This window comes from Haplochromis burtoni, unplaced genomic scaffold (assembly GCF_018398535.1).
Source record: "Haplochromis burtoni strain Fernald_Lab_line unplaced genomic scaffold, NCSU_Asbu1 Contig_152, whole genome shotgun sequence".
NCBI classification, from domain to species: Eukaryota; Metazoa; Chordata; class Actinopteri; order Cichliformes; family Cichlidae; genus Haplochromis; species Haplochromis burtoni.
This window is the reverse complement of record NW_024582513.1, coordinates 1,231,133-1,244,479: the sequence shown is the minus strand read 5'-3', so window position 1 is coordinate 1,244,479 and position 13,347 is coordinate 1,231,133. Positions and strand designations below refer to the sequence as shown.

Below are 13,347 nucleotides of genomic sequence, written 5' to 3'. Positions count from 1 at the left end.
TGTGTGTGTGTGTGTGTGTGTGTGTGTGTGTGTGTGTGTGTGTGTGTGTGTGTGTGTGTGTACTGACTAGTTTTGACCAGCACATCTTTGGCCAAAACTTGCTTGTTGATGGTCATGTTAGCCTTCACTAACACAAGCTCTTTTCTCCCTCCCTCTCATTCTCTCTCTCTCTCTCCCTAGCACATACACACACACTGTTTCTCTCTCTCTTTCTCAGTGTCCATGAGGAGTTTTTCCAGAACACATAGATTATAAAATGGGGCAGGAACAAGCAAAGCTCTATTTTTGTATCGGGACCAGCCTTTTCCTGTTGTCACCCACAGGTAGTGAGGTTGAGATTTATGTCTGAGACAACGCTACTGTTGACTTCCTTCCTCTGTTTTTTCCAAGTCTGGCTCAACAGCCACACACTGCTGTATATGCATGAGGCAGGGGCATGAGAAAATTTTCCCTTGAGCATGCAGAGGCAAAACCTTCTAATAACTAACATAAGTGGCAGAACAAGCAGTGAGAAAACACTCTGTTAGCCACCTCAGCTCTGTTGTGACAGCCAAAAGCATATGTATCACATAGAACGCTGTCTGAGTAAAAAAAAAAAATCTGGCATCTTTTAAATGAAAAAGATGATTTACATTTAAACACAGCACAAAGTTATGCAGATGTTTGCCAAATGCACTCACTCAAAGAACTAAGATTAAATAAAATAAAATGAGACTACTAATGTTTCAGAAATTAGAACATGCTTTATGGCCAAAAGAAAATCATGTTCTGTTGTACTGCACCTATATGAGCCCATAACTGTGTGTAAAAGAGAGGAATCTCTCCGAAAGAGGTCAGTTTGGGATGTACTACAGCTATCGACTGCTGCTGAGGAAATCCCTTCTCTCCTCTTCGCACAGAGGAAAGGCACCAAAGTCTAATGCATGCTAATCAGGGGCTGAGAAGATAATAAGAGATGTTGCAGTCCATATGCCAATATTCAAGATTTGACTCTTTCATGCACAGATGGTCCTCTCGCATTTATATGCATCGATGCACACTTGCATTCACTGATTTTGCATGTAATTTTCCGTTCTTGAAAGCAGCACATATAACCAGTAGAGAGAAAAGATCCTAGTTATACAACATACATGAATAAATAAATGTGTTTTTACAAATGGGTGCATGAGTGATTCAATATTTGTACTTTTTCATAGCTAGGATATTGACACAAGGTGAAAAATGATCAGCTGTGCACAGTCTAACTTTCTAGTGACTTTAAGATAACCTGGTCTTTGTTATTTATAGCAACAAATGTAACTTTATCACCTTGGTATTTTTATCTCATGCAGGATTTCATAGAAAACAAAGTTGTCACAGTAAGGTGTAAAGAGTCAACATTTCCTGTAGTAGTCATAAATTTTTAAGCATGTAGCCATGGTTAAGTGATTTGACACTAATCGCATGTAAGCAGTATTGCAAGCACTGTCCAGAGTGCTGATCAGACTTTATCCTCTTGAAGTGACACCAAAGCTGTCCAAGGTGCTGACTGAAAGAGTCAAGTGTTCTGAGACAGACGACATTGGAACTATCCATCTGCCCTTTTTGTCCATTCCTTCACTTCTTAAAGTATAAACTATTTAGTTAAAACTCCCAGATGAGTTGGTACTGTATATGCTTGGTCTCAAAGCCTGAACATTTTATTTTCTTAAACAGTGAAAGGTCGACTTTTAAGAATATAAATGACTTCAAATAAATACTTAAATATCTAAAGTGGTAAAATGTAATATATACATAAAACAGAGACCTGGGACACATTTCTGAAAAATAAATTGTTGTATTTTGCTACTAAGCATTGCCTCACATATTCTAAGTTGACAGGATATTTATTTTGTTGCGGAGTATTGCCACAGTGTGGTATTGCTACTTTTACGTCAGTTAAGGATCTGATGACTTATTTCACTACTATGGAGCAAAAACTACAGAACTGTACAAGTGTTGAGCTATCTCTTATTATAACTTGGAAAATTGAAAAAGGGTGTAGCAATCTATTGAAATTTGTAAATAGAGCATCCATCCATCCGTTCATTCATTCATCCATCTGCTGTGGCATATCTGGCTTTAGGTTGCGGGGTGCAGCAGTCTAAGCAGAGTAACCCCAACCTCACTCTTTGGCTATTGTTTTAGATGTACAGCAATTGTTTTTAAGTACGCTATAGAAATAAACATGACTTGACCTCTTCCAGCTTTACCGGGGGATATTGAGGCATTTCTAAACCAATCGAGAGATTTAAACTCTCAGTGTAGGACATGCCCATAACACCTTACCTAGAAGGAGGTGGTTTGGACATCCAAATCAGATCTCCAAACCACCTCAACTGGCTCTTTTCAATGTGAAGAAATGGCGCAGGGCTGTCCAACTCCAGTCCTCGAGAGCTACTGCCCTGCACCTTTTAGATGCATCCTTGTTCCGATACACCTGAATCAAATGAATGGCTTGTTACCAGGCCTTTGCCAAAGCTGATGGCATGCTGAAGAGAAAATCCAATCATTTGATTCAGCTGTTTTGGAGTAGGGACTGAAGTTAGACACCCGTCGAATGGTGGGTGTACTCCAAATGAATGAGCTCCTGATGCTATTTTACCATGCAATTGACATGATTGAATGCCTTCTGTAAGTCACAAGGCACATAAACTCGTGGGGCTAACTCTGATATACGCTTAAATATCCTCTCCAGTATCCTGGCATGAAGCTTCCCAGGTGGGCTGAGGAGTATGATCCCCCAATAGTTGGGGCACACTCTCTGGTTCCCTTTCTTGAATAAAGGAACTACTCGTTTTTGAGATGTGGTGGTCCTTGAAGGGTTCCACCAACCATTGTGGTGCCTCTTGAGGTCTGGCCTCTTGAGGTCACTCCCTATTGTTCCCAGACTTTCCTTCCGTTACAGAAGGCAAATCAGTGGGGCCACTTTTGTGCTGCTGGCCATCAGATACTTTCCAGATGGTTTTACATGGTGGATCACAATCTGATGGAACTTTTCTGCTTTCATATTTCCATTAGTTTTGACAAGATCCCCAGCACGTTCATTAGTTTTTTAACTTGGATTCATCACTCCTTAAGACCCAAGTACCTCTGACTTTCAGTCCAGTTCTTGTGTAATTTGACATACCTCAGGCTTTTATCCCTGTTTCAAGTACGGAACTCATTATATTCTATTGGTTGCAATAAAAAAAATAAAACGTCAACAGTTAAAAGGTTCTAAAGATGTTTCTGAATTATAAACTATCTCAGTAAAATATGTGTAGCGTAACATGTTTAGCATAACTCACTTGACCAGAGCTGTTTATTTTCTAGCTGTACTAGGACAAGAAGATGATTACATCAAAGTCCCCACATTAATGTTTTTTAAAATACTGCAGCATAAAGATAGGTTAAATTGTTTTGGTACAAATGATCTGTAAGGTCTCTAGTATCAATGTCTATATTTGCAATTATCAAGTCAAGTCAAGTCAACTTTATTTGTCAATTCTGCCACATGTACAGGACATACAGAGAATAGAAATTTCGTTACTCTCAAACCCTAGTGATTATTTAGCTTTGTTCAGTATAGCCATAGACTGACTGAACATTTTAATGGCAACAATAGTGACCAGAATAATGCTGTATATCTAGGCATGCTCAGAAAGGATCGTTCTTGCGCTTACTATCACAATCAATGAATGATAGTTGACAGCAAAACCCTGCTTTGAGGCACTATTTCTCATCCCAGTCACTTCACACTTATAGGTGCAAATCACCTCAGTGCAAACAGAAGGTCATTTACTCGGTGAAGCCAAAAAAGCAGAGATATGAACCTGAAACCACTGAGCCCGACACCTTCCACCCCTTGGCTGCACCTAGAAATAAAAAAGCCCAAAACAGACTTTTTTTTATAGAATTTTCCCTTCCCTTTTTGAATCGGTGACAAACAGAAGGCCTGGTGGAATTTAAAGCCCTCTTAGAATCAAGCTAACTTATTGCTGGCAATGAAAGTCAAGCTCTTACTATGGTTTTACAGGGACCAGGTAACTGGACCAGATAAAAACAGTCCTGATACCCAATACCACCACAAGCATCCCCCGCAGGATACCCCAGTCCACATAACACATGTAGACTGGTTGAGCAATCTCCCATACACCCTCAAATATCATGACCAGGATGAAAACCACATTATTTATCCAGAATCCAAGATTCATCTAATGGTTGAACTCTCCTCTGAGGTATGCTGGCATAGACCTTACTGGTCAAGCTGAGTAGTGTGATCCCCTTATAGCTGCAATGCAGAAGAAACTTAGGGTGAAGCTCATCAACCCCTAGTGCCCTGCCACCAAAATGTTTTTTAACTACCTCCTGACCTCTCTCTTCACTGTCTCTCTTTCCACTACAAAAGGTGTGTCAGTGGGATTGAAGAGATTCTCGAAGTACTCCACTATCTGACTATATCCTCTGTTGAAGTTAGCAGCTCTCCATCTCCACTGAATAAAGTGTGAGTTGGAAGCTGCTTTTCTCCTTGTGTCACCTGACAGTTTGCTAGAATTACCTCAAGGCTGACTGAAAGTCATGCTCTGTGGCTTCAGTTTTTGCTTCTGCTACTGTTAGAACCACACTTTGCTTAGCATTCCAGTACTTGTCAGTTGCCTCCTAAACTATCCAGGCTTGACAGGACTCATCTCCTGTGTCCACTTTCTGGTTCTGGGCTCACTGCAGTCACAACAGACATCGACCACCTTATGATTGTAATCTGTACACCAATGGCAGTAGGGAAAATGGTCCATTCATACTTGTGAGGTCCTTTCTGAAGTGCTTGAACTTATAGCTAAAAAATATTTTTATCTACATAGCTGTGATTAAGACGTTGAAGATTACTTTAGCATACAAGATCACAATCTAGTTGACCAACCCCATGCAACCCAAAGGGAGAAAATTGTCATTATTTATTGACATCCTATTTAGTAGTGTGTTCTCAAATAGCTTTACAAACTGTAATACATCAACTTATATTAATACCCATACTAATATATTGTTCTTTTCACTCTTTGTTACTTTATTTCTGTTTTACACCTTTCTAAGTTCATAAATTAGAAAAATGTTTTAAAATTGAATTTATGTTTTCAATGCAATAAATAAGCGAGGCAAGAATCAAAAAATATGCAAGCTTTTGTGGTAAGTGGGCTTATATCTTGAATTTACCCTCATTTTTACAGTTCTGTATATACATGCATTGCGAGGTTTGTGATGCATGTACGTATACATCATCAGACCCATGTCATGCAAATTATGCTGAAATAGAAGAGACGGTAAACTGAAGTCTAAGTGACAGACAACTGAACCTCTAAATCCAATATGACAGTTGATGATAACGCCCTGATTGGTTTTCTCCTGTTTGATTTCCTTGTCAGTGATGTGAGTAGGCATTAGCTTTTCTGTAGGAAAGATATCAGGACCCCGCAGCTGTTATCCAAACCTCAATGGATGCATTCTAATCCAAAAGCAGAACAATCATCTTGGATTTAGTGTCACAGCAACATATCTCAGATATGTCATGAAATGGAAGTATTTTGTTTGTATAAGCCTAATGGGTATACTTACTGATGTATAGAGGTATCCTTCACTATTCATGGCGAGGTACAACCCTGTCTTTGCCCCCTGAATTGCCACAATCCGCAGCCCCACTGGAATTAAGTTGAACTGTGCTAAATTGGGAAATAAAGTCAGAGATAGAGAAGAAAGGAAAGGAAAAAGTCAGAAAATCAAACTGCAATACCATATCACAACACATTCTGCTATTCTGTATTCATATTTGCAGGGTGAATGGCTCCAGTGTCAGTGCTGCCTGCGGTTTCTCTCTTAAGCCCAAATGCAGTGACCTCTTACTTTATGTTTATGGAAACATAACACTCTGTCACCTTCACTGAGCTTTGTGCTGCCACTAAAACTGAACAATAATGGAAATGTTCTGCCATGCCAACTGCAGCTTAGAGTAAAGACAGCAACGCAGTGTTGGTAAAATACACTAGTAAGCTAGTTAACAGTTCACCAAGAAGTAATGTTACATCGAGAGTAAATAAAATGCCACATTCAGACTTCGGCTTGAAAAAAGGCCCATGTCTGACTCTTGAAGGTCAAAAACAAAGAAATGATAAGAGAGCACTGCATAGTTTCCGCTCTGATGGCCAGATTTAGTTTGCAAAAGGTCAGGAGGAACATTCACATCGTCTCAACGGTTGCAATATGTCACTGCTCTCTCTGGTTTATAAAGTGCATATAGTGACCTGCAGATCCAATCAGAATCTGTGATCCAAGCGTTTCTGCATGAGAGCCGAACACACTAAATTGCCAAAGTTTGACAGGCACTGCGACATGATGTGCTTCCTATTAAGAGACAAAAATAACAGTCCTAATTGAACCAATTTTGACAGGTGAGCTGACAAAATCCTAACTTTTTCCTCCACTCTTCAGCCATAGGCCCTTACAGCACAGCACGACACCTGCTGTTGTTCGGTTAAGTTCTTTACAGCATTAACTTTGGCAAAAAAATTACGAGCATTTCCATTTTCCAGTTTTAGATACATATATAAGTGGGTAGAAGCAATGCTGGAGGCTAGATTTGTAATAATTGTTAAAAACTTACAACATAAGCATGATATCTGTACACTGATACTCACAAAATGAGCTGCTTTCATCCCTTGTGCTGTCGACAGTGCCATCAGGCTGCATCTGCAGGTAGTATCCATGTTGGCTGTACAGCCGGGTAACGATGCCTTTCAGCTGTGGCTCTGCAAGGGAGGACCAGAAAGCAGCGTGGCATTAGACAGATGTGACATTTACTAATTTAATGGCCCTGAAAAAAACGAATGGTTAGTCAAATATGTCATTTTAAACAAAAGCACCAATGAGAAAAATTAAGAAGTGTATTATATGAAGCTAGAATGTGGTTTATGTGCGACGTAACCTTAATGATTTTCTGTTATGAACTAATTTAAAATGATCATGTATGCTGAAGGGCAACTGGGCATCAGCATTACACATTTATAAACTTTTATTGGCGGTGGAAGATCTCTAATATTATAATAGAAGAATATTTGTACAACCTTAAAGCAATTTGCAATAACATGTAAGAATATTACACGGCTATGTATTTTTTTGTACAAGACAGTGATTTCTCTGTAGGGAAACCAGTGGGTGATGTCATGCTGGTAACATCCATCTTTTTTATATACAGTGCATAGTTTGTTTCACTGTTCTTCTTTAGCCATGTGCCATGAGCAAATAAAGTAAAGTGAGATACTTCACAGTCTCCTTCTTGCTAAATAAACAATATATTCAAGGGGACTGGGTGCTAAATGTGACTGACTAGAGGAGCTGAATGTTTCATGAGCGGAGTCCCCACAGCCTACTCTGTGTCCATTTAACAAACTGAATCTCTGCAGCACCAGGCTCTTTGTTGTGATTTCTCTTTTGAGCTCAGCACACACACACACACACACACGTAGAAAAATATTTAGTATACACATCCAGAAATGCATATACTATTATATATTATACATATATTTATTAGTTTCAGATGTAGCCATTCTTGTATTTTGCTTGTTTACATTATTGTATTTTGCACAACTCTGTTGCTTGTGAAGCTCGCACACAAGAATTTCATTCACATGTGCTGTACCAATGTGCCTGCACATGTGATGTGACAATAAAAGTGATTTGATTTGATTTGATTTAATGTCGTGCTACTCCAACAACAAGGATAACCCTGCATTTCCCCTGATTCTGCTTGTAGCAGAGTGCTTTATTCAGTCAGGACTAGTGACCTGATCAGCCCCCTTCATTCCAGCTTTAATAAGGCAGATGAAAGATGGTTAAAGGAGCAGTTTATGATGGAGCCTCTGGAGGGCCATCTGGGAGTTCCCCTTCCACTATACTCCTCACATGCACTCGCACACACTCCTCTGGGAATGACCTGGGGCACTGCGCAATCTGCCCGTCTTCTTCACACTATAGCGCGAGGAGCCTGAGCGAGGCAGAGGATACAGGGATGAGATCTGTAGGACTATTTCCCAGAGGAAGTGTGCCAGGGCTGAAACATCAGTGAAACTGTGACCTACTCCCATTGTTACACGCATGCACGTCCTTTTGTTTTCAAAGCCTCCTGTCAAAACATTTCTCTGTCTCCACTCTCTCACTTTCCTCTCCTTTTCCATTCCATACCCTCTGAGTTATATTTGCTTTCATCCCACCTAATAACATCATGCATCATCCAATCAGAGCAGGGAAGCCGTTCATTAGTTGTCCCCGCAGATTCAAAAGAGAGAGATGAGAGACAGAGAGAAAGAAAGGGAAATGGGAGGATCGGGGAGGACAGAAGCGAGCAGAGGGACAGCGAGGGAACAGTGAATGAGATGACACTGACATTTCATGAAGAGTGACGGCTGTATGTGCAGGAGAGGGGGGAAAAAAAGCACATTTAGGCAGAAATTCAATAGACAGCTTGTGCAATATAGCTGCAATCAAAACTCCCATGCTTGGTGTCAGGCGCACTAAAACTAATGTTTCACTTAGCAGAGCTGGCTCTGACTCCACAGTCCTCACCACAGCACCAGCACACATTAGATTTTGATCCAGCATAATGAGAGCAGGCTCCCAGGAAAGAACACGACAGCTGTATTTTACCACAGCTGCACTGAGGGTTCATTGTGGTCAGCGGATTGGTCACGTCGTGTGAAAACACTGATGTCACCACAGTCCCATCACCATTTATACTGGTGATCAAGGCACCAGATTGCTGAAATAGTCTCCTAAATGATATGTGTCAGAACTCGGGGGGGGGGTAAAAGTTTTTCAAGGAAGTCTCCTATTTTCCAGCTGTTGCAACATCTTTCTCTTGTAATATGGGAATCTCAGAGCTTTTGCAATGGTGTGTCACTGAAATGTTGGCAGAAACCAGCTCAATCGTACTCTTGTATCTTCAAAGCGCAGTTTAAACCAAATGTCCCACCATTTCTGGCACACGTCACCATTTGTGAGGATGTGAGACGCTGACATAATGTGCCCTGCAGAAATGTAAGGATCTTTAGGTAAAAATTTGTTTGATCTTCGAAGATATTTCTGCTCTAGAATAAAAGACTGTAAAAAAAGATGGATAAAGCCTCAGTGAAGCTAATATGGAAGTGACTTAAACTTCTATAGTAGCATATTAGCTTATAACTTCCAGTTCTTTCCAATGGCCAGTATTTTAGCAGTTGCAAAAATTCAATTCAGGGTCACAAGAGGGCTGGAGCTTATCCCAACTAGCATAGGGTGACAGGTGACAAATATTTGCACTCACATTTAAATCTTATTGAATACAATAGTGCATAATAATACTGCTTCTTGCATCCTTTATGTACAGTGTATGTCTAAAACTCAGGCAGATAGACACTCACTCTCTGACTTTGGCCCAGAATATTTTTTCTTGTCATATTTTTAAAAGAATGAATTAATAAAGGAAGTAATCCATTGATTAATAATTAATTAGTCAAATTAGCTGCAGCCTTGAACTGATTAGTTGTTTTTTGGTTGGCTATTTTCAAGCTGAGGTAGTGCAGTTTCTTCTTTTCAATTCTTTTTACCAAAAGAAGATTAGTGGAGCAACTGAGGCCAAATCCGCACAACAAATGTCGACAGTGATGAGATATAGTCCTGTCTTTCGTGTCTGAATTCTTCCCGGTAATAAGAGGTCTCTGATTATGTGGGCTCGCAATATTAAGATTGATGAAATAGGGCTTTATGAAGAATTTCACTGGGTAGCTAATTCTTTATAGGGCACCAATGGCTTATGTAAAAAGGAATAAATATGTTTTCTATTGCCATATTGTAGTTGCTTGTTGTATTAATGGATTGGAGAGACAAATAAATAAGCTGGAAAAAAAGAGGATGTTTGTGCCAGGGATTAAAAAAACAAAAAAAAGCAGACTTCATAAGGATAATGAAGACGAGGAGTTTGGCCAAACATTTAGATTTTCAGACCAACATGGTGAGAATGGCAAATAGGTTGTTGTGTTTACCGTCCAAAAAGAGGGGATAGTGTAATATATCACTGGGATTTAAAGCAAATTGGAATCTGAAGTCTTTTTAAACAGCAAACTGAATGAAATTCACAAAATCATGAGGAGAAGAAATCTGAGCAAACGGTAAAAGTAAGAACTTATTGTATATTCAAGAAAGATTACAGATGTCACAAATGTTTTAAATATAATTTTTCTTATTTTGCTCATTAAAGATGGGGAATATTGTCATTACATATTAAACGTGGAAGATACAGGAAAATTCCCTTCATTTTATTTTGAAATTATTTATATTTTATTTATTTAAGTCCACATTCCTGATTTGGATAGGCTTTGATATTGAAGATTCATTTAAATGTATTTTTATTAATGTTTTTTTTTTCATTTTATAAATATATCTTTCTAAATCATGTAAAGAGGACAACAGTAACATGTTAGACAAATTCTTCATATTACTCCATGCGGATTATAGACTTATATATATATATGGATTGTGTCAAATATGCACATGCAGCATTTACATCTTTGGTTAGAAAACCATAGTAAAATATCTCCTGGAACATTATTAGGAGGTCTCTGTTTATGTTTACGTTATTATACAACTCTGATATGCTGATCTTAGATCACGGTGGGAAACATGCTGTCATGTTTGGTCTGTTGTTGTTGGGTAATATGTCTGATTTCGGGAAGTACAGGTTATGTAAAAGACAAAAGTAAACATTTGTTCATTCATTCAGCTAAGAGTGAGCTTCTCTTTAGCCAGTTTTTAAAAGTAATAGCCATGTTGACCTGTTTAAATAAGCTAGCTGTGTTGTAAATGTAAAGAACATTTAACACTTTGTTAAAGAGTCAGAAACACCTGAAAATCTGATTTTCTGCCCATTGTCCAGCATCACTACTGAGAGATTTTTGTTTCATTTAAATAGAACAATTTAGATTAAAGGCTTAAATTAAATAAATATCTTACTATAATGATTGTATCAAATGCACACGTGTCTGTTCCCTAACTCCTCCTAGACTTGTTAATCAATGGGAATGAAGAAAAATTAAAAATATATGTATTCATTATTAATTTATCTGGTGTGTATAAACAGCCATTTTTGCCATCTGACTTTATATTGCGATATAATGAAGAACAATAACATGTATAAATGAGCAGAATCTGTATCTGCAGAAAACTGAGTGACTTAACTAAACTGACTTCATTTTTTTAAAGTTACAAATGGTGCTTTACCCCCTAAACTAGTTTGTGTACATGCCACAGTATAGCAAGCGCACATTATTAGGCAAGCCAACTTCTCCTGCTTTTATAAGCCCTGGAGGAGCATTCTGATAGATAGTGACACAGTCTGACAGCAGTCTACCTCTGGATTAGCAAAGCACACAGAGTTGTTTACATGAGCAAAAAGCCAGTGTTTGTATCATGAGCATGCTTAGTGTGCACACTGAGTATCTACTTCTGCTCCACAGGGGTAAACAGAGATAGAAGATGATAACTTGGAGAGCTACTGGATCAAAGGTCATGTGTACTGATTTTGGCATAACAGGGCATACTTGCTCTCAAACAGTAAAAGCATATTTGATCTATTGCAGGGGATAAAACAGTGACCATTTTATGGTCCTCTAAGTCAAAGTACTGCATAATGGAGTGATAGAAAGCACACAGGTGCAAAAGTAAAACTTGGGGTTGCCATTTCCGCTGTTTCTCAGTTCTGTTTAGCTGTATTCAAAACAAATATTCTAGCTCAGAGTGTAAAAAATAAGGCCCAGGGTGTCACAGATGGACCAAAGACTGCAATTTGGCCCAATATGGATTTTAATTGTATTTTCATAAGTTTTGCAGCTTTTCCTGCTGATAAAGAGCTCCACCATGCCCATTCATACAACAACAAAGTAAATACGTAATAGATAAACACAAAGTTTCTATTTTCACTGTCTATTATGGAAATGTATGCTTTCTACAAATGGATTTACAGTAAGAAAAAAACAAAAACAATAACATTCAATTGAATCTTTTATGTAATTTTCCACCTTTATTTCTTAATTAAGCCTAAAGAGTCGTGCTGACAGAGTTTTCGTTATCATGTTGAAAAACTGAGGTGTGTTAGTGAAGTAATTTTTTTTTTAAACATATCAGACATTAAATGTTTAGTTAAAGTTCTTTACACTGACATAAAGAGGAGTTTCACTGGTTTCTGCCCTCTTAAGGGGTCTGAATGTGGCCCACCGTGCACAGCTATAGTCCCAGCTTTAGTTGCTCGTTAATTGTTACTTTTATGTCCTGTTAAAGATTCAGTGTGGTTTTAGCTTGTGCAGCTTTTTTAGTTAGGTAGGGCCTTCTCTTGTTTCAGCAGAGTAAATTTCCAAACTGTGTCTAAAGTAGTTAAAACTAGCTCCGCTTCAGCCAGATGCTTCTGTAAGAGGGCATTTACACATTGTTGCGTAAGCATTACCAATGATATAACGCCTTACTCAGTATTATAAAGTGACAGGGGACTTTCTGTAGATGCCTTTTTAATATTTAAAATTACTTTTATCTGTCAGCTTTTTGGAATTTTACTTAAGTAAGCAGGACTTTTACTAAGAGTGCTTTAAGATCAGTTTACTGTTTTGGGGGCAGTTACAGTCCCATTAACTGTAATGAAGGGCCGCAGCTTGTGATATACACTGTGAGAAATTATTGAAACATATTTGCAAATCCAGTTTGCTTACTTTAATTGGATTCAGAAACTGAACTTTTTATCAAAGTGGTTGCAGGCTCTCTGCAATTCTATAAATTCACTAGTTGGCCAATTGTTTCAACTTTATATATTTATGCACACATTATCTAACACAATAACGTGAGACGGTTAATCCTTTTTGGGGGTTGAAACTGAGGCTATTAATCAAACCAGCCTTGTTTTTGTAGAAAAGAAGAACAATGTATTTTTCATTGGGTCATGACCAGACGCATGACATTGAAAGTGTGCTGGAAAATGGAACACAAGCTTTTGGTAATCAGTGTTTCTGCACTCAAACGTGACCATATATTTAAAAAAAAGAAAAGAAAAAAAAGCTCATGATCATCATTAATCCTACCATGTTTATCTGCTGTGATTCATCCAGAGTCAGTTGCAACCCTGTTCTGTAGTTACACGAGCAGCAGGCAGTGCACACATTCTTTCAGGGTGAACACACCTACATCTGCCTTGCAGAATTTTCTCTAAATATGCCAGCAGCACAACGTGCATCTTCCACCGTCCAGGGTATTTCCCATGGAGAGGAAGCACATGTGTGTGTGTGTGTG

The 13,347-nt window shown here is 38.6% G+C and overlaps 1 protein-coding gene across 1 annotated transcript in view; it reads right to left on the bottom strand.

Moving 5' to 3' along the window:
* The window catches only part of fgf11b (fibroblast growth factor 11b), a 37,928-nt gene that overhangs the window by 11,552 nt on the left and 13,029 nt on the right, over positions 1 to 13,347 (bottom strand). The window contains exons 2-3 of the mRNA XM_005931916.2: positions 6,684 to 6,794; positions 5,608 to 5,711 (exon numbers count right to left, since the gene is read on the bottom strand). Of these exons, the coding sequence (XP_005931978.1) occupies positions 5,608 to 5,711; positions 6,684 to 6,794 (215 nt within the window). The remainder of the gene's footprint in view (positions 1 to 5,607; positions 5,712 to 6,683; positions 6,795 to 13,347) is intronic.